The sequence below is a fragment of the Anas platyrhynchos genome, chromosome W (assembly GCF_047663525.1).
Source record: "Anas platyrhynchos isolate ZD024472 breed Pekin duck chromosome W, IASCAAS_PekinDuck_T2T, whole genome shotgun sequence".
Lineage (NCBI taxonomy): Eukaryota > Metazoa > Chordata > Aves > Anseriformes > Anatidae > Anas > Anas platyrhynchos.
This window is the reverse complement of record NC_092620.1, coordinates 11,846,388-11,867,548: the sequence shown is the minus strand read 5'-3', so window position 1 is coordinate 11,867,548 and position 21,161 is coordinate 11,846,388. Positions and strand designations below refer to the sequence as shown.

The following is a 21,161-nucleotide window of genomic DNA, read 5'->3' as shown; positions in this document are numbered from 1 at the left end:
ACAGCGTCAGCTGTGGTAGCCTGCCCTTTAATCTTTACCCATAAGCTCTCAACTCGCTCTTCATCCACCCCTAGGCAGAGCTCCACACATTCCAGTTGCTCTCTCACATAAAGAGCAACTCCACCACCTCGCCTTCCTGTCTGGTCTTTTCTAAAAAGCACGTAGCCTTCCATGACAGCATTCCAGTCATGTGAGCTATCCCACCATGTCTCCATGATTGCAATGAGATCATAGCCTTGCGACTGCACGCAGATCTCCAGTTCTTCCTGTTTGTTTCCCATACTACGCGCATTAGTATACAAGCATTTCAGGGAGCTGAAATGCTTATTTCTCATGCTGCGTGTGTATGTATAGAAACATTTGAGATGTTTTTCATTCAACTCTGCCCTTTGTGGGGCAGACTGAAGGGCCTCCCCAGCATGCAGTTCCTCAAAAATTGGTGTCCAGTCCCATAGCTTATCTCTGGTGGGCCTGGTTTTGTCCCTTTCCCCCTTCGAATCTAGTTTTAAAGCCCTGTTGATCAGCCCTGATAATTCCTGGACAAAAATCCTTTTCTCCCTCAGATAAAGGTGATCTCCATCAGGAGTCAGTAGGCTTGGTGTCATGTAGACCTTCCCATGATCAAGAAACTTGAAACTGTGTTGGTGGCATCAGCCTCGGAGCCACGTATTGATCAGATAGGTTCACCTGTTCCTTTCAGTATTGATCCCTGCTACTGGAAGGATGGAGGAAAGCACTACCTGTGCACCTGATCCTTCAACCAGTTGCCCCAAAGCCCTAAATTCCCTTTTGATTGCTCTTTGGCTTCTCTTTGCCATCTCATCACTGCCAACTTGAAAAAACAATAAAGGGTAATAATCAGAGGGATTATTACCAGACGAGTGACTGTCTGAATGATGTCTCATACCCCTGCCCCAGGGACAGCAGACTTCCTTATGGGTCAGGTCTGAACAACAAATCGGGCCCTCTGTTCCCTTCAGAAGGGAATCCCCTATGACTATAACTGTTCTTTTTTTCTTGGTGGGGGTTGTTGTTATGTGGGACATAGGTTGACTTGCCCTGGGCAACTCCCTCAATATAGATGGACCTTTATCCGCATTGTCATTTGATTTCCTATACAGTTCCAGAACCTCGTTCCTGTTGTGTAGGGGCACCTGGGAAGGTGAGGTAGGCAGCTGCTGAGGTCACCTGCTATGCCAAACAGGATCCTGCTTCCACTCCCCCCTGTCTCTTATTAGATCCCTTCTGTCTGCGTTCTGGCAAGGGGGTAGGGGAACTTTTGTTTCTTGAGCAGTGGCTATGGCTGGCTGAGGACCCTGCTGCAGGGATGGCAGAGCTCTACCTCACCAGTCAATCAATCTCCTTCTCTGACTCCCTGATGCTCCTCAGCCTGCCCACCTCCTCCCAAAGCTCTGCCACCAGACAAAGCAGTTCTTCAACCTGGGCACACCTCCCAGAGCTGTGCTCTCTACTGTCATCCTGTAGTGGCATAAGAGTAGGGCACACCCAGCAGCCTGACACCTCGGTGGCAGCATGTTCCCCCTGGAGTTCTGTCTGGGAGGCTGCATCAGCTGTGGTGGGTGTGTGCTGAGCTCTGTGAGGCCACTGTCTTCTGCTGGGTGGATACCATCGCTCCATAGTCAACCTGTCCAACCTTCAGCACCCTCCCTGCATGCCCTGCCTGAACACACTGCCACACCACTCCCTGACTGACAAGCCCTGTTTGCCTGCTCTGTTAGCCACACTCCTGGTCGCTCGCGCTCCTTAGGGGCTGCCTTTGTATGACAGAGGAGGGACACTCCTGTCTCCACCCAAGCCTCATCAGCCACCCTCGTGAGGGCTGCCGGGTCCTGGCGGCTCCCTCATCTGCCTTGAAGGGGCCTCGATGTAGGGAAACCCCTGCAGAACACGTCTGACCCAGAGTTCTTCATACACTGTTCATCCATCCCTTGTCCTTGCAGCTCTGGGTCTCAGAAGTAGAGAAGTTGGGAATGTTTGAGTAGCTGTGCCATATACTTTCTAGTTTGTTCTCAGGAGAGCTGTCAGATATCCTTCATCTTTAGCTGTTCCCTTTGCAAAGCCCTGTTTAGCATTAGTCTTGCTGTTCCATAGATCTCTTTTTGAATGCAGAGTGAATGGTGCACACTTTGTCTAGCCTGTTCAGTAATAGGATGTGAAATGTCATCTGCAGCCTGCTTCTTGCAGACGGGGGATAAGACAGGCTGCCGTCAGTTGGGGGTTGTGAGTAGGAAGAAGACAAGAACGCTGTGAATGACTTATTCACATATGAATGAGTAAAAGCTGATGAAGCTTTCTGAACTTCTGAAAATGACAGATTCATCGAACAGGCCCCATCGGACAGTGTTCACTCGAGCCATTGAGGCATGCGATCTTCACTGGCAGGACAGCCACTTACAGCACATTATCAGCAGTAACCTATACACCAACTACTGTTACCATGACGACACTGAAAACTCACTCTTTGACTCTCATGGGTGGCCCCTCTGGCATGGTAAGTGGCTAAACTGGAAAGAGGTTTCTGTGACTTGCCACTTTGTTTAGTTTCTATGGCATTATTTTAGGGGGCATTCAATTATTTTCTCCATTTTAGAACATGTTCCTACAGCCTGTGCGAGGGTGGATGCATTACGATCTCATGGATATCCAAGAGAAGCACTGAGGCTGGCAATAGCTATTGTTAATACACTAAGAAGGCAGCAGCAGAAACAGCTGGAAATGTTCCAGGCTCAGAAGAAAGGTAAATGTGGGGAAGAGAGGAGGGCAAAGGACATGACAAGATGACGATAACATTTGGAACTTTGCATAAGAAAACTGTTTTTGAAACTATAAAGTCAATGAGGTGTCTTTAACTCTCCATTGCAAATGATCATAGTGGTAATGTAACGTATAAGTGAACCAGTAAGAAGTCAGCGTGAATAATCTTTTTTGTTAATATTACTTGTTTCTGCATGTCATGTATAGCACATGCTATTTGTTAGTAAGACAAAGATCTACTTTTTTTTTTTAAATTTCATATCAGTTGATTCCTAAACAGCAACAACATCAAAAAAAAAAACAAACAAAAACAAACAAACAAACAAACAAAAAAACCCACCCAGCCCTATCCTTCTGAGCAATCAGTTCAACAGTATGGCTGTTTCATTTTGTAGCCCCACACATTTAGGTAAGAAGCAGGCTTTCTAGCATTTTAAAGCTTTGAAATAATGCATGTGGTTACTAAGGAAGGTGATACCCCATAAATGAGAGTGAGTAGAGGCATCTTCAAGTTAGTGTGTAGTAGGTAGAGAAGCAGAGCATCCATAATAGCTTGTATACAATTTTTACATGATCAGCCATAATGAGACTGATCTCCCATAGTTCAGTAGCATATACATGTTTAGGAGAAAAAAGTTGGGGGTTGGAGTCAAAGGAGAGCTAGTGCCATAAGACTGTTAGTAAAAAAATGGGATCAGGGGAATCTATAACCTTTACCAAATACATACTTTCTTCAATTCATTGTGCTAAAGGATTTTTTTCATGTTCCAACTGATCTATGGGTGAGGGCTACAAAGTAAAGTATCCAACAAAGTATGTTTGTTGACTGAAAATTTAGAATGCCAAAATTAACATGATTCAATTAAAAGACAATTTTTTCTTGAATACTACATTTAATGTTTTTATTCTTTTTAGTTTTTTAAAGGAGTTGTCATCCTGAGTTTATCATTTCATTAATATTTAGATGCAAAATAAGCTCATGTTTTATTTGGGATAATGGAACATATTTTAGAGTATTTTCATTTATTTCAGTGCCATCAGATTCACTTAAAACGTACAAAATGGCACTACATCTTTTGAGCCAGGAAACAGATGTGGATATATTACAAAAAAAAAAAAAAGTCAAAAAGTCTTTGCTGTCATTTTTCAGCAGATGTTTTCAGAAGATTTCCTGGTAGCGAGTAAGAGATTTCAAAAAAAAAAAAAATCACTACAGTTGAAACTGTTGACCCATAATGTGCTTTGCAAGTGTTTGAATGGCGTTTTGCCTTCATTCTTTTTTTTTTTTTCCTTCCTCTTTTAAGTAATAAAGTGGCTAACTAAAGAGTGGCTAATATGCACTCTTTCCCTCCCTCCTCCCTCCATCTTTTCTAACATAGAACTTCTCCACAAAGGAGTAACCTCAATAACGAATCTTGAAGGTTTGGTGGGACACCCTTTGGATCCAATTGGCACCCTCTTCAGTAGCCTGATGGAAGCCTGCAAGGTGGATGAAGAGAGCTTCCATGGATTCTCAGACTTCACAGGTAAGGCTGTGCAAAGGAAGATATCTTTTACATGTCTTCAGTAACCAGAGGCATTTTTCTACCTTTCCATTCTAAATTAACTTCAAAGCCAGTGTTCTCATAGTATAAGAACTCACATTTGCCTTCCCTAAGAAAACATGAGGGAGAAAAAATGTTTAAAGGAAAATTTTTAAAGCACTTCCAAAATTACCAGTTATTCATTCTTGAAGAAAATTCTGTATTTTGAGCCTGAAATAAAAGCAAATAAGTCTTTATAGTAGCAACCCTCTCCACAGATATTACTCTGTCCTTTTTCTGAGACATTGCAGAAGATCACAAAAATCACAGAATTGTTGAGGTTGGAAGGAAGTTCCTGCTTAGAGCAGGATCTGCTGCAGCAGATCGCCCAGGACTGTGTCTATTTGGGTTTTGAATAACTCCAAGAATGAAGACTTTACAACCTCTCTTGGCAACCTCTTCCAGTGTTCTACCTTCACAGTAAAAAATTCTTTTCTTATGTTCAAATGGAAATGTGTGCTTCAGTTTGTGCCCATTGCCTCTTTTCCTGTCACAGGTTACCACTGAGAAGAGTCTGGCTCAGCCTTCTTTACACTCTCCTATCATATATTTGTACATATTGGTAAGATATTCCTGAGCCTTCTCTTTTCCAGGCCAAACAGTCCCAGTTGTCCCAATCTCTGATCATATAGAGATGCTCTAGTCCCTTACTCATCTTTGTGACCCCTCACTGGATTGGCTCCAGTATGTCCATGTACCGGGGAGCCCAGAACTGAACACAGCACTCCATATGTGTCTCACCAGTGCTGAACAGAGGGGAAGGATCAACTCCCTCGACCTGCTGGCAACACTCCTCCTAATGCATCCCAGGGTGTTCATAGAATCATAGAAGCATAGAATGGTCTGGGTTGGAAGGGACCTCAAGGATCATCTAGTTCCAACCCCCCTGCCATAGGCAGGGATGCCACCCACTAGATCAGGTTCCTAAGGGCCTCATCTAACCTAGTCTTAAACACCGCCAGGGATGGGGCATCCACAGCCTGTCTGGGCAACCTGTTCCAGTGCCTCACCACCCTCTGAGTGAAAAATTTCTTTCCAAGCTCTAATGTAAATCTTCCCTCTTTTAGTTTAAAACCATTCCCCCTTGTCCTATCATTATCTACCTGAGTAAAGAGTCCTTCTGCATCCCTTTTATAAGACCCCTTTAAGTACTGAAAGGTTGTGATGAGATCATCCTGGAGCCTTCTCTTCTGTAGGCTGAACAGCCCCAGCTCTCAGCCTTTCTTCATGGAAGAGGTGCTCCAGCCCTCTGATCATCTTTGTGGCCCTCCTCTGGACCCGCTCTAACACGTCTACATCTTTCTTGTACTGGGGGCTCCACACCTAGATGCAGTACTCCAAGTGGGGCCTCACAAGGGCTGAGTAGAGGGGGACAATAACGTCCCTTGACTTGCTGGCCACTCTTCTGTTGATGCAGCCCAGGATGCAGTTAGCCTTCTGGGCTGCAAACACGCACTCATGTCGAACTTTTCATCCATCAAGTCCTTCTCCACAGGGCTGCTCTCAATGAGTTCTTCTCCTAGTCTGTACTCACCTCTGGGATTGCCCCAACCCAGGTGCATCACCCTGCATTTAGACTTGTTGAACCTCATTAGGTTCACGTGGCCCCACTTCTCAAGCCTGTCCAGGTCCCTTTGGGTGGTGTCCCTTCCTTCTGTCATATCAACCCCACCACTCAGCTTGGTGTCATCTTCAAATTTGTTGAGGGTGCACTTGATCCCACTGTTTATGTCATTGATAATGATATTAAACAGTACCAGTCCCAGGACAGACTCCTGCGGTACACCACTTGTCACTGGCCTCCACCTGGACATAGATCCATTGACCACTACTCTCTGGGTGCGACCTTCAAGCCAATTCCTTACCCACCGAATAGTCAGACAGAGCGAAATACACCTAAACTTCTCTGGGGAGATGGATTTTCTCTGATTTGTATACTTAAGCACCAGGCTCCTGGAAAAGGAGAGAGAACTTACATTTCTAATCTCTCTTGCAATAATTTCAGGTCTTACCAGTTGCAACAGGAGTTTAAAAGTGCCACACAAAATTTGAGTTGCTGGTGCCTCTGTCAGTTTTCCATAGTTGGAGCTTCAGCTATTGTTGCTGTACGCGCACTTCAGTGCATAGCTCCACTACTCTTAGAGCATCTGTTGCCGTGAAGTATTGTCCTCCTATTTCACATTTTTTTGTTCATTGGACACCACAGGTGAAGGCAAAGAATGGCAAATCATGCAATCATAGAATGGTTTGGGTTGGAAGGGACCTTAAAGATCATCTAGTTCTAGCCCAAAGACAGACCTAAGACAGACCAATGAAGGACACTACTCGTTACCAGCCTCCACCTGGACATAGAGACATTGACTACAACTCTTGAAGGGTGCGGCCTTCAAGCCAACTCCTTATCCACTGAATGGTCCACCCATCAAGTCCATATCTCCCCATTTTGGAGTTCAGGATGTCATGTGGGACTGTGTCAAAGGCCTTGCAGAAGTCCAGGTAGATGACACTGGTCAATCTTCCCTTGTCAACTGCTGCAGTCACTCCGTCCATAGAAGGCCACCAGATTGGTCAGGCATGATTTACCCTTGCTGAAACCACGCTGGCTATCTCGGATAGACCTGTTTGTCTTGCATGTGCCTCGACACTGCTTCCAGGAGGATCTTTTCCACGATCTTCCCACGCACAGAGGTGAGGTTCACCAGTCTGTAGTTCCCCAGGTTGTTTTTTCTACCCTTTTTAAAAATGGGAGTGATGTTTCCTTTTTTCCTGTCACCAGGGACTTCACCTGACAGCCAGGACTTTTCAAATATGATTGAGAGAGATTTGGCAACTACTTCAGCAAATTCTTTTAGGACCCTGGGTGTTATTGTACATCTTAGCTGCACATGCACATAATACTTCGAATAGATGATAAAACACATGATAACATACGTGGCCTACAGAGAATATGAATTGGAAAACAGTGTTTCAGAATTGATGCATGATTTAGGTCAGGATGTTTATGCCCATTTTAATTTCAGTATTTGCTTTCCAGGAGCTTAAGTGATTCATTCCTTATTCTCAGTCTGTTTCCACCTCTGCAGTAGTTTCTCTAGGAACTAGACTCTCTCTAACCCTCCTAGGGGGTGGGCAAAAAAGTGAGAAAAGAAACATCACCAGGGCAGCTGACCTAAACCAACCAAAGGGATATTCCATACCATATGATGTCACACTCAGCAATACAAGGTGGAAACCGGAAGAAGAGGGGAGGGGTGGGCTCTCGTCGGGAAAATGCCGGTCCTCCACCGGAACACCGGCTACATGCGTTGAGGCCCTGCTTCAAGGACGTGGTCAAGCATCGCTCATTTGTGGGAAGCAGAGAGTAATTTCTTTCGTCCGCACTTCCACATGACCTTTATTTGTTTTGTTTTTTCCCTTTCCCCCTCCCTTTTCCCCTTTCCCTTTTTTTCCCCCCTTTAGTTAAACTGTTTAGTTAATAATAATCTTTCCTTAATAATAATTATTTTTTCCCTTTAATTAAATTATCCTTATCTCAACCCGTGAGTTGTTCTTTCCTTTACTTCTTCCCCTCCTCATCTAAGGAGGGGGAGTGAGAGAGCGGTTGTGGTGTTTACCTGCCTAGCACAGTAAAACCACCACAAGCATTTTGTCATATGGTGTATCTGTGAAGTACCAAATGAATCAGTGGTACTCTTTAAAGCAATGTATGGCTTGGTCTGTATGGAAGTTATAAGTAATCTTTAATGGAAGTAAGAATTCTTGTTTCAGTAAAATTCAGAAGCATTATACTTGTTTATCATAAATGCAACTGTAACAATTAAATAAAAAATCCTGAAAAGAGCCCTAGCAAGCAGAGGATGCTTAAATGTTGTGGAGTTATCAGGCCTACTGTACTTGCACAATCTTGATAACTTCATCTGAAATCTATGCAGAGGTATAAACACCTTCCCTTTCCACTTATACAACATCAAGGCTTTAAGGAGATACATAAATGGTTCAGAAAAGAAACACCCAAAAATTGAAATGCATCTTCCAATTTTTGCCTTATTACCATAAAACTGGAGAAAAACTGCCTTTCTCTAAATCATAGTTTAAAGATGAAAACTTTTATTTTTACTTGAGTGTATTTTTATTTTTATTTTTATAATTGCTTTGTGTATTTCTCCCTTCTGGAATTAGATAGTTTACATTGGATCTTTGGATTTTGAAATTGAGCAAGTATTTTAAATAAATTTAAACAAATGATAAATAAATAAATAAATAAATAAATTAAATAAATAAATTTAAACAAATTAGTGATATGGTTTAGTGGAGGACTTGTTAGTGTTAGGTCAGAGGTTGGACTCGATGATCTTGAGGTCTCTTCCAACCTAGAAATTCTGTGATTCTGTGAATACTGACAGAGGTAGCATTTGTAAATATGGCATTATAAGTAGATTATGGATTAGAATGACTTTCTTATGTGTTGTTCTTTGTGTCATCCTTTACAGAGAACATGGGGCAATGCAAATCTCTGGAGTACCATCACCTGCCTGCACACAAATTCTTAGAAGAAGGAGAATCTTATTTAACGCTGGCTGTGGAAGTAGCATTGATAGGGCTGGGACAACAACGAATAATGCCAGATGGCTTGTACGCACAAGAGAAGGTTTGTCGAAATGAGGAGCAGCTCATTTCTAAGCTACAGGAAATTGAATTGGATGATATTCTGGTGAAGATTTTTCGAAAACAAGCAGTCTTCTTATTAGAAGGTAGCTCACTATAGATGCTAACTGTTTCTTTAAACTGTCTTCGCTTATAGAAGCCGACAGAACTAGTATTTTTTGTTCTTTCACTTTGTTCTTTAAATTTTTTGTTTGATATAATCTCCGTATCCTAACTGTACAGCCCAGGCTCACAATTAAATATTATAGACATCAGTTATCAGCAGTTCTCAAGTAGCAGAATTCTAACTGTCACTTGTATCCTGAAAAAGGACTGGCAGCTTTGTAAATATATGAAGATTTTTACCTCTTTTCCCAATTAAAGAGCTCAGAAAATTCACTTAGAATTACTGGGAAATTAGAATTAGAACATTTTATTTGTAGCAATTAGGAAAATGACTTGCCTCTGAAGTTTGAATCGTACATGACGATTGAAATACATGGTCAAATATTGAGGCTTAAGGCCTGATCTTATGACTAAATTGTGACTAAGTTATCTGTTTGGGAATCATTGTAGTGGATTGCAATAAAATCTGTGGGGAAAAAAAGTGCATGCCTTTGCCTTAGCTTTTAAAAAGGCTTAACATGTAGCACTTAAGCCTCATGTTCAGAAAGTAGCCTCATGGGTTCTGAGGTTGTCTTTCTAGCTTTTTTTTTTTTTTTTTTGTAGTTTGTTGTTTTTTTTTAATGGAAGAAAAAATTTTAAAGGAACTAATTCGCCAAAGGCATGTTTTTGTTTTGAGTGCCTTCCTAAGGGATGGTGTGGAGTACAGTACTGCTCTAGGTGAATTGTGAAGACTGTTACACAGCAGTCATGTTTTGTTTTCTTTCTGTAAGACATTTGTCTTTTAAAACTTCTTTAATGGAAGAGATGCAGTATGTTGTTTAGGGTTCTCAGCTGTGAGTCACTGTTGGCACCTACTGATGGCACCATTTGAAACTGCAGAGAAGCTGCACCATAGGGAGAGTTTCCATTATGGTATGGCTATACTGCTGCTTTATGGCCTTTGGACAAGAACACCAGCTAACTCGATCCAGCTATTAACCACCACCAGACAGGAATCCTATGGATTATAATTTGCTGCATTTCTTGACTGAGGAAAAGGCAGGATTTCTCTCAAGTGTTCGCTGATAGTTTACTATAAGGTAATCTTAGTAGGAAATCTGCTAAAATAACTACCTATGAAATTACCGTAGTGAGCAGTGTGCAGTGTCTTGCATTACTGTTTGCTGAGAAATCTAGCTTTCCTGCAATAGCTTCAGTTTATGCCAGGTTAGGCAGAAATTGCCAGCTCACATGGAAGAAAAACTGTGCAGTGATTGAAGATCCTAATCATATCAATTGTGTTTTTATAGTTATAGTCCTGTAGGTATAAAAACAAAAAAAAACAAACAAAAGACAATATTAAGCTGATTTTTATGCTGTTAATGCAGATTAATGCATTTTGTATGTAGCTACCACTTGATTGAGTGGGAAAGCAGAATGTTAAGACTGTTGCAAGAACTGTTTTAATTTTTTGCTTGACTGCTAAGTTAATGTCAGAATATGTTTTTATATAAATGCTTTGTCCTGTACTCCTCATGTCCTAACTGAGTTTCTGACTGAATCACCAATTGACAAACATACATGAAATGGCTTCTTTCATTGAAACAATGCTAGATAGTTTTCAATGGATTTCAAATTCATTTCAAATGATTAGACATTTTGTCACCTACTAAATCTTCACTGACATTTCCTTTGTAATTGGTCTTCAGAAATGCACACCTATGGAACTCATTTTTTTTTCATGCACTGTGATTTTTATCTTTTCATCTTGTGCTAAGGCACCCTTCAGAAAAACATTGCTGAAACAACTGTGCTGGTCTAAGTTAAAGTTGTTACCATCTACATCTCATGTAGTTCCTGAGGAGGGGCAGTGGAGAGGGAAGTGTCAGTCTTTCCTTCCTGGCAACAGATGACAGGATGCATGGGAGCAGCACATAGCTGCGCAAGGGGAGGTTCAGACTGGACACCAGGAAAAATTTCTTTACTGTGAGGGTGGTCCAACAGTGGAACAGTCTTCCTAGAGAGGTGGTCGAGGCACCCCATGCCTGTCAGTGTTCAGTAGGCATTTGGACAATGCCCTTAATAATATGCGTTAATCTTTGATTAGCCCTGAAGTAGTTAAGCAGTTGGACTAGATGATCTTTGAAGGTCCCTTCTAACTGAACTATTCTATTCTATTCTATTCTATTCTATTCTATTCTATTCTATTCTATTCTATTCTATTCTATTCTATTCTATTCTTTGTAGCAGAAGTGGCTACATAAATTGTGCAAGTACTCCTCATCCACTCCAGCGTAGGGTCAGACACAGTTTGAACTGCTGCTTCTGGAAGCTGTTTAAATGATACGTGCGATTCTGCAGTGAAGTAGTGTGCTCACACAGTAATTTGTCCATACAAGCATGGTGGGTTGAAATCTCTACTAGAGGAGAAATCAAAATTCTCTTCTCCTGCAGTAACTTCTGGGGATGCTGGCTGCTATATGTGCAGTCATTTTCCAATAATACTTAATGTACAATTCTTATTCTGTCTTGCAACATTTTATGCTTGAACTTCTGGCTGCTGAAGTCAAAAACTGCTTGACACAGTTTTCCTGTTAACAGGAATAACAGCCTCAAGATTGCAGGAGAAATGTAAAATGGGGTTTGTAGTTACCGAATGTTCAGAACTCAGCAAGGAAATAATTGCATTTACATTTTTTTAATCATCATTTCTGCTGTCAGTCCTGACACTGCAGTGCTGAAATTGAAATACTGCACTGCGTGCAAAGTTTGCTGTCCCAACAGTGGGGATAGTTTCCCTACAACAAATATCATTTTTAAGATCATGTGGCAGTAACGGACTAGTAAAACAATTTTTGATGCAAGATCTGACCTAGTCTTCTCTGGAGACAAAATCCAAACCAAAAGGTTATTTAAATGCCTAATGTCAGATGAGATGTTAATAGCGATCAAGCGCTGCTGTAGTGATTGATCATGTAACTTCAGTTGAAGATGCACACTTTTCTGCTGTAACCACACTTTTTTTTTCCCTGGTAGTTTTGTGAGAAAGCAATCGCACACCAACAGAGGGTACATAGGGATTCATATGTACAATATAACTACATGGAGGCAAAGCTGGGATTAACACCTTCTCCTTTTGCATACCATAAATTTGTTGAATGAGCCCCATGGGGCACTGGGACCATTCTGTCACTTGTATGTGCACTGGTAGTGTGCTTATTACTATGCAATTTACGGTCTGTCTCATTGTCTCAAAGAATATATGGTATGTAATATATTTGTAATATATTGTATCTATGTGATATGTGTATTGTATAATTCACAAAAATATCAATGCAATTTTACCTTTTGTACAGAAAACTCTGTCTCTCAATACCAATTCTAACTCAAGATATAGTGACTGTTTTTAAAGGTGCAGAAGTTAGGTTTTAGCAGTCTGTAAAGACTGACATTCTCTTTCTTTTTCCCACAGCTGGACCATATAGTGGTTTAGGTGAAGTCATCCATCGAGAGAGTGTTCCAATGCACACATTTGCCAAGTATCTCTTCACCTCTCTCCTACCTCATGATGCTGAATTAGCATACAAAACTGCACTGAGAGTCATGCGGTATGTATTCACAAGTCATCTAGAAAGAGCACAAGTAGAGATCAGGAAAAGGGGGAAAAGCTTGGTAATCAAGACCTAGCCTTTTTTGTCTAAAAGAAGCATCGTTCTCTTTAAGGAAAAATTACGTTGGTTCTGTAATCTGTAAAAGCGAGTGATGTTTGTAGTAACTACAGTATAATCATTTATAAATGTAAAATTAGTGTTTACCTACAACTGTAAAACAGTGCTCTCTGTTATAATCTTTCCTTCTAGAATCCCCCTCCTGGGGAATGTGGCTTTGTGTTCAATTATGACAGCTCTAACATGTGTGTTTGTGTATATGTGATGGTAGTGGTGAAGAAATGAGGAAAGATGCATCTTACCAGCAGTCTCAGTATCATTTGTTCCTTAGTCTGTTCTGTAGGACTATTTGTTCCACGGGTCTTCTTTATAAATTATCTCTCGATGGTAGGTTTGAAACCATATGGTGTGGTCTGACACAATACTTTTTTCTTGTGCTTCATAACTAAGCAGTCTTATACACTTCTGAATATTAGGATTTAAATGGAATACATCATATGACAACAAAATGTGTGACTTGGATACCATTTGTCTTCAGTAATCGGGAGAAAGGTGATTCTCAGGGAGTGTTCAGTATGTGTTGGCTTTATCTCAGGGCAGGCCAGATTGTTAACACAAAACTGGAGAAAAACTGCCTTTCTCTAAATCATAGTTTAAAGGTGAAAACTTTTATTTTTACTTGAGTGTATTTTTATTTTTGTTTTTATTTTTATTTTTATTTTTATTTTTATTTTTATTTTTATTTTTATTTTTATTTTTATTTTTATTGCTTTGTATATTTCTCGCTTGTGGAATTGGATAGTTTACATTGGATGTTTGGATTTTGAAATTGAGCTAGTAACCTCCTTGTCTTGCATGTGCCTTGACATTGCTTCCAGGCAGAGGTGAGGTTCACTGGTCTGTAGTAGCCCGGGTCCCCCTTTCTACCTTTTTTTAAAATGGGAGTCATGTTTCCTTCTTCCTGTCACCTGGCCTGACTTCCAGGACTTTTCAAAGATGATGAAGAGTTGCTTGGCAACTACATCAACCAGTTCCCTCAGGACCGTGGGATGCACATCAGGGGGCCCCATAGCCTTATACCAGTTCAGTTTCATCAGGTGGTCTCAAACCTGCTCTTCACTTAGAGTGGGAGTGACTTTGCCCCCCCAGCCCTCATCTACAGGTTCAGGGAAACAAGAGATGTGGTAAGCCTGACTATCAGTGAAGACTGAAGGAAACAACTTGTTGAGTACCTCAGCCTTCTCCATGTCTGTTGTTACAAGTTCTTACTTGTACAATGTACCTTACTTGTTTACAATGTACCTATGGAATCTCTTCCCATTATTTTTTGTGTCCCTTGCCAAGTTCATTTTCACCTGTGCCTTGGCTTTCCTGATCCCATCCCTGCACATCCAGACAGCATCCCTCTACTCTTGCCAGGCCACATGTCCCTGCTTCCACTGCCTGGGCATTTCCTTCTTGCGCCTCAGTTTGACCAGCAGGTCCTTGTTCGGCCATGCTGTTTTCCTGCCCTCCCTGCGCTCTTTCTGACGCAGGAGGATGGAGAGTTCTTGTGCTCTAAGGAAAACATCCTTAAAGAGCAGCCAGCTCTGTTCAGCTCCTTTGTCCCTAAGGACAGTGTTCCAAGGGATCTTGTCTACTAGGTCTTTAAACAGCTTGAAGTTCACTCTTTGGAAGTTTAGGGTCCTGACTTTAACCCTTTTTAGGCCTATATTCCTCGAGATCACAAACTCAACCAGAGCGTGGGCACTGCAGCCCAGACTGCCTCCAGTCTTGAGCTCTTTAATAAGAACTTCTGTGTTGATGAGCACCAGGTCCAGTAACGCTTCTCCTCTGGTTGGTTTGTCTAATACCTGGACCAGGAATTATCCTCAATGCACTCCAGGTGTCTCCCAGATTGCTTACAGCTTGCTGTGTAGCTTTTCCAGTAGACATCCGGGTGGTTGAAGTCCCCCATCAGGATGAGATCATGTGAGCGTGATGCTTCTTGTAGCTGAAGCATGAATCACAGAATTTCTAGGTTGGAAGAGACCTCAAGATCATCGAGTCCAACCTCTGACCTAACACTAACAAGTTCTCCACTAAACCATATCACTAAGCTCTAAATCTAAACATCTTTTAAAGACTCCAGGGATGGTGACTCCACCACTATCCTGGGCAGCCCATTCCAATGCCTCAAAACCCTCTCAGTAAAGAAGTTCTTCCTAATATCCAACCTAAAATGCCCCTGGTGCAACTTCAGCCCATTCCCCCTCGTCCTGTCACCAGGCACGTGGGAGAATAGACCAACCCCCACCTCCCTACAGCCTCCTTTAATGTACTTATAAAAAGCGATAAAGTCGCCCCTGAGCCTTCTTTTCTCCAGGATGAACAAACCCAGCTCCCTTAGCCACTCCTCGTAGGACTTGTTCTCCAGACCCCTCACCAGCTTCGTTGCCCTTCTCTGGACTCACTTGAGCACCTCCATGTCCTTCTTATAGTGAGGGGCACGAAACTGAACACAGTACTCGAGGTGCGGCCTCACCAGAGCCGAGTACAGGAGGACAATCACTTCCCTAGTCCTGCTGGCCACACTGTTTCTTATGCAAGCCAGGATGCTGTTGGCCTTCTTGGCCACCTGAGCACACTGATGGCTCATATTCAGCCGACTTGGTTGCCCTGCAAGTGCCACGTGATGACACTCAAGATGATCTGCTCCATGAACATCCCTGGCACTGAGGTCAAATTGACAGGCCTATAGTTTCCTGGGTCCGGTTTCCTCCAGCCCTTCTTGTAGATGGGCATCACGTTTCCTAGCCGCCAGTCGACTGGGACCTCCCCTGATAGCCAGGACTGTTGATAAATGATGGAAAGCGGCTTGGCCAGCTCCTCTGCCAGTTCTCTCAGTATCCTCGGGTGGATCCCGTCTGGCCCCATCGACTTGCGAACATCCAAGTGCCATAGCAGGTCGCCAGCCATTTCCTCATGGATACTGAGGGCCACATTCTGCTTCCCATCCCCTTCCACCAGTTCAGGGTACTGGGTAGCCAGAGAGCAACTGGTTTTGCCGCTGAAGACTGAGGTAAAGAAGGCATTAAGCATCTCCGCCTTTTCCTCATCTTTTATAACTAAGTTCCCCCCTGCATCCAGTAAAGGCTGGAGATTCTCCTTAGTCCTCCTTTTTTGTATTTATGTATTTGTAAAAACATTTTTTGTTATCTTTGACGACAGTAGCCAGATTGAGCTCCAGATGAGCTTTGGCCTTCCTAATTTTGTCCCTGCACAGCCTCGCAACATCCTTATAGTCCTTCCGAGTGGCCCGCCCTCTTTTCCAAAGATTTTAAACCCTCTTTTTCCTCCTAAGCTCAAGCCACAATTCTCTGTTCAGCCAGGCCTGTCTTCTTCCACGCCGGCTTGTCTTTGGGCACGTGGGGACAGACCGCTCCTGCGCCATTAAGATTTCCTTCTTGAAGAGCGCCCAGACTTCCTGGACTCCTGTACTGGGTCTGGATGGAATGTTAACTTTCCCTGCAGCAGCCCATACAGTGCTGTACTCTGCACTCGTAGCTGGAACAGCAGTGTTATCACACCAGTGTTGTGTCTACTGCTGAGCAGTGCTGGCCCAGCATCAGGCCTCTCTCTAACCCTCCTAGGGGGTGGGCAAAAAGTGAGAAGAGAAACATCACCAGAGCAGCTGACCTAAACCAACCAAAGGGATATTCCATACCATGTGATGTCACACTCAGCAATAAAAGGTGGAAACAGGAAGAAGAGGGGAGGGGTGGGCTCTCGTTGTGAAAACGTCGGTCCTCCTCCCGAACACCGGCTGCGTGCGTTGAGGCCCTGCTTCAAGGATGTGGTCAATCATCGCTCATTTGTGGGAAGTAATTTCTTTCCTCTGCACTTCCACATAGCCTTCATTTGTTTTATGTTTGTTTTCCTCCCTTTTTTTTATTTTCCCTTTCCCCCTCCCTTTTCCCCTTTCCCTTTTTATTTCCCTTTAATTAAATTGTTTAGTTCATAATAATCTTTATTTAATTATTAATATTATTTCCCTTTAATTAAGTTATCCTGATCTCAACCCGTGAGTTGTTCTTTGCTTTACTTCTCCCGCTCCTCATCTAAAAAGAGGGGGAGTGAGAGAACGGTTGTGGGGTTTAGCTGCCCAGCACAGTAAAACCACCACAACTCCTCTGCCACATATTAAATTACATTTAAGTTAATTAAGTTAAATTTCATTAGGGACTTATTAAATAAATACGCCCCATATTAAAAACATGAGTGTTGGGTTTTCCTGGTCATTATTATCAAGAATGATTGCACAGTGACTGAAGGACATGCTATCCACTTAAGTAGTGGTTAGCTTCATCAGACGAGATGTATCCTAGTGTTTTGGAGTTGTATATTTTTTCTGGAGTTTCTCCAGAATGCTAAATGGGGAGAAAACAATTATGTGTTCAAAGGACTAAATGGGAAGGCACGCATAAAAACAAAGCATATCTACTCTCAGATCAGGCCAAAGGTCTATTTAGCCTGGTTGTTTTGTATTTTTGTTGTTGTCTCCAAGCATGTCTAGTAGTGGATGTTAGGGGAGGAGTTTCAGAAATATGAAGAGTGACCTTGCATCCTTGCTGCTTGTGATTAGAAATGTAGGAACTAAACTGAGAAGACAAAAATGCATTATTGATGAACTGTTGAGAATACTCAAATGTTATGATCAGAAAGCTGTCTGGGTCAGCTAGGTACACCCTTTTTCTTTCAACGCAAGTTAAGTGTATCAATAACCTTGGTCATATAAGATCAGCAAGATAGTACAAAATTTGTATTAAAAAGAAAAAAAGTAGGTCTTTTTTTTGGTAAAATAGCCTTGTGTCCTTATATTTATTTCTAGAAGAGGGAAAATTGAGCATCTTTTTCTCCATGGCAGGGAGGAAACTGAAGTGGCATGGACAAAAATATCAACTGGAAATTAGTAAATGTGTGTGGTGGTTTTACTCAGGTGGGCAGCCGAGCTCCACCACAATCACTCTCTCACTCCCCCTCCTCAAAGAAGAAGGGAGAGAAAATACGACACAAAGAGCTCAAGGTTTGAGATAAGGATGATGTAATTAAAGGGAAAAGGAAGACGGGGAAAAAAAACCAAGGCCACGCGGAAGCACAGAGAGGAAAAAAGTTACTCTCTACTTCCCATCAATGAGTTACTCTGCTTCCCATCCACGAGTGACTCTGCTTCCCATCAACGAGTGATGTTTGGCCACGTCGCACATTTTGAAGCAGGGCCTCAAAACGCGTAACAGTTGTTAGGGAGGACAGGCCCTTCCACCACAAGAGCCCCCCTTTTTATTGCTGAGTGTGACATCATGTGGTATGGAATATCCCTTTGCTTGGTTTAGGTCAGCTGCCCTGATGTTGTCTCCTCCCCATCACTTGCAAACCCCCAGCCTGCTGGCTCTTGGGGGCTTGGAGGGAGTCCTGATGCGGTGCCAGTATTATGCAGCAATAGACACAACACTGGAGTGATACCAGTGCTGTTCCAGCTATGAGTGCGGAGCACAGAACTATGTGGGCTGCTTCAGAGAACGTTAACTCTATCCCAGACTGACCCAGCACAACCTTCGCCCCTTATTCCACAACATTTGTGTCACATTCAGGTCCCACATACTTTCATATATAGATATTCTCATCACCACGGTTCCCTGTCCATTAAAATATTTGTAGGTCTGTACTTCTTTTCATTCCGTAAGTCTCTCCCCAAAGTGTTCATAAGAACTGTTGTTGGTGGATTCAGCTTCATCTGTCAAAGTGGCCACTCAGGGCAGGCGGAGTTGGTTTTCTTGACGCCAGCACCAGCTTAGCTCAAGTCACTGCTGCACTTGCCTGGTTCCTTGCAAAGTTAACCTGTCATTGGTTCTGCAGTGTCCTCCTGGAGAGAAAATACAGCTCAAAAGAGAAAAAGGCTCAAGGGTTGAAATCACTCACCAATTACTGTCATAGGCAAAACAGACTCAGCAGAGGGAGATTAAAGAAATTTATTGACTATCACTAACATGCTAGAGAAGTGAGAAACAAAGAAAACAAACTAAAAACACCTTCTCCTCATTCACCTTCTTCCACCTCCTCCCCAGAAGCGGCACAAGGGAATGGAGGAATGGGGGTTACAGTCAGTCTATAGCATTTCTCCTCTGCTGCTCCTTCACAGTTACTCCCTTCCCCTGCTCCAATGTGGAATCCCTCCCACGAGACACAGTCCATCCCAAACTGATCCTCTGTGGGCTTCCCAGAGAGTGCAGTTCCTCAAGAACTGCTCCAAATATGGGTCTGTACCACAGGGTCCATCTATCAGGAGCAAACTGCTCCAACCCGGGTCCCCCATAGCTCCAGCCAGATCACGTGCGCCTGCGTGGGCTCCTCTCCACAGGCTACATGTCCAGCCCAGAGTCTGCTCCTGCAGGCGATCTGCATAGATCACAGCCTCCTTCAGGTCAGATCCACCTGCTCCATCATAGTCTCCTCCATGAGCTGTAGCATGGAAATCTGCTCCACCGTGGTACAGCATGAAGTACAGAGAGACAGCCTTCTCCACTATGATCCTCTCCACAGGCCACTGGGGAACTTCAGCTCTGGCACCTGGAGCACCTCGTCCTCCTCCTTCACTGTCCTTGGTGTCTGCAAGTCTGTTTCCTACTCCTCACTCTCCCAGCTGCTATTGTGCGGCAGTTTTTTCCCTGTTCTTAAATATGCTCTCATAGAGGCGCAAACAACATCACTTATTGACTCTGCTCTGGTGGGTCCCTCTGGAGCTGGCTGAAACTGGCCCTTATCTAACATGGGGCAGCTTCTGGATTATTCTCACAGAAGGCACCCCTACAACCCCCTGCTATGAAAACCTTGCCACATAAACCCACTACAATATGCTGCATAGAAATTTTTACAGTCGTTCATTCTTTTAGAAGCAGAGCACATTTCTTTCTTTGCTTCAACATCTTTCAAAGAAGTTAACTTCCCAAGACAATAGCTAATTGCTTTCCACACATAAAAGCATATATTGTCTGTGTACACTCATGTCTACATGGATCGTTGACCCATGATGGAGTATGGAGTATTTTGCCTCTCTGTATTCAAAATCATCTGTTTGTTTCATTTTCTGAATCCTCTTTTAGTGTGTGGAACACACAATATAAAATTAGTGGAAGCTGAGAGGTGCATTTCATGCACCTCAGGTCTGCAAGGACAGGGTTTGCTATCCTTCATGGTCACTTCTGTGTCTGTCTACAGTTCTCTTCTTGCAGCACCAAAACACATACAGTGGAGCCCAGGAGAATGTAGATCTGCAGTAGACTGCTCACTTGTAATCTGAACTTTTTGTTGCTCCCTTGTTTAGCCTGAATTTCACCCAGGCTTTGAGAGCCAGGCTTTAATGGTGATGTTTAATGACAGGTTAGCTTTGCTAAGACCTAACTAAGTAATTGAAGTTGGGAAGAAAAAAAAAAAAAGTGAAGAATGCTAAACCTGTTGTAGCTTGTGCTTGTTCTGATGTCCCCTAACCTTGCCAAAATTGCATGAAAGTCATACATTCACAGCAGCATTTCCTTTTCACAGCAAAGGAATGTAGAGACTGGCAATGAAATTCAAAGTGAGAAAAGATTTCCCCCAAACAGCCTCTTCCTTTCATGCTCTTTTTCTATTTACTGTTACTCATAACCTAGTAATCCACTTTGCATTTTGTAGTTGGGATTTTCCCTTCCATTTAATAATACATCTTTTTTTCCCCCTCCTTCTGTGCTTGGAAAAATTCAGCTAAAAATTATATATATTTTATTTTTACATATATAAAGCTATGTAAAAAGGTGTCTCAATGGGACTAAGAAAGAGTCTTGACTCTTGATAAAAATCAAAGGGGCAGTTGGTTAATCTGTATTTTTTCATATTAGCATGTGCATGTGTCTGAAAATATTAGTAATAACGTGATGATGGTTATTTACTTGGTGTGTTGTATTTATATGTGCTTGCTAAATACCCTAACATATATTCACCAATAATGTAGGTATGTTCTGAGATGCTACTCGAGGGCTCCTGCCTTTTCATGAGTTAATCTTAGATGTCTTGATCTTGCTTATCAGTACCCAAGCTCCGCAAATGTCTCCCACTTCCTGTTGATCTATAAAAATCTTTCATATAGAAGATGTTAATTGTAGTAATGTGCTTGAGCACATGATAGAATAGGCACAAGCCAAGTGAGACAACAGTTGAGTAATGCGGCGTGACTTCCTTCCCCTGCAAGGTAGAGGGGTGCATAACCTTATGGGAAATATCACAGATTTCCCCTTCACGTTGTGTCTAGGTTTGAGGTTGCAGCAGAGAAAAGACTTGTGGTTATGGACTGTTGCATTGTGTTACAACTTTGCTT

The 21,161-nt window shown here is 42.6% G+C and overlaps 1 protein-coding gene across 2 annotated transcripts in view; it reads left to right on the top strand.

The window, feature by feature from the left end:
- LOC101797738 (zinc finger SWIM domain-containing protein 6) overlaps nucleotides 1-21,161 on the top strand; it is a 200,382-nt gene that overhangs the window by 144,622 nt on the left and 34,599 nt on the right. Inside the window, exons 6-10 of one of the 2 annotated variants that reach the window (XM_038169474.2) lie at nucleotides 2,336-2,512; nucleotides 2,612-2,758; nucleotides 4,170-4,301; nucleotides 8,849-9,109; nucleotides 12,580-12,715. In XM_038169474.2, coding sequence (XP_038025402.1) covers nucleotides 2,336-2,512; nucleotides 2,612-2,758; nucleotides 4,170-4,301; nucleotides 8,849-9,109; nucleotides 12,580-12,715 — 853 coding nt within the window. Of the gene's footprint in view, nucleotides 1-2,335; nucleotides 2,513-2,611; nucleotides 2,759-4,154; nucleotides 4,302-8,848; nucleotides 9,110-12,579; nucleotides 12,716-21,161 lie in introns of both variants that reach the window. The other variant, XM_038169473.2, reaches the window with a different exon arrangement.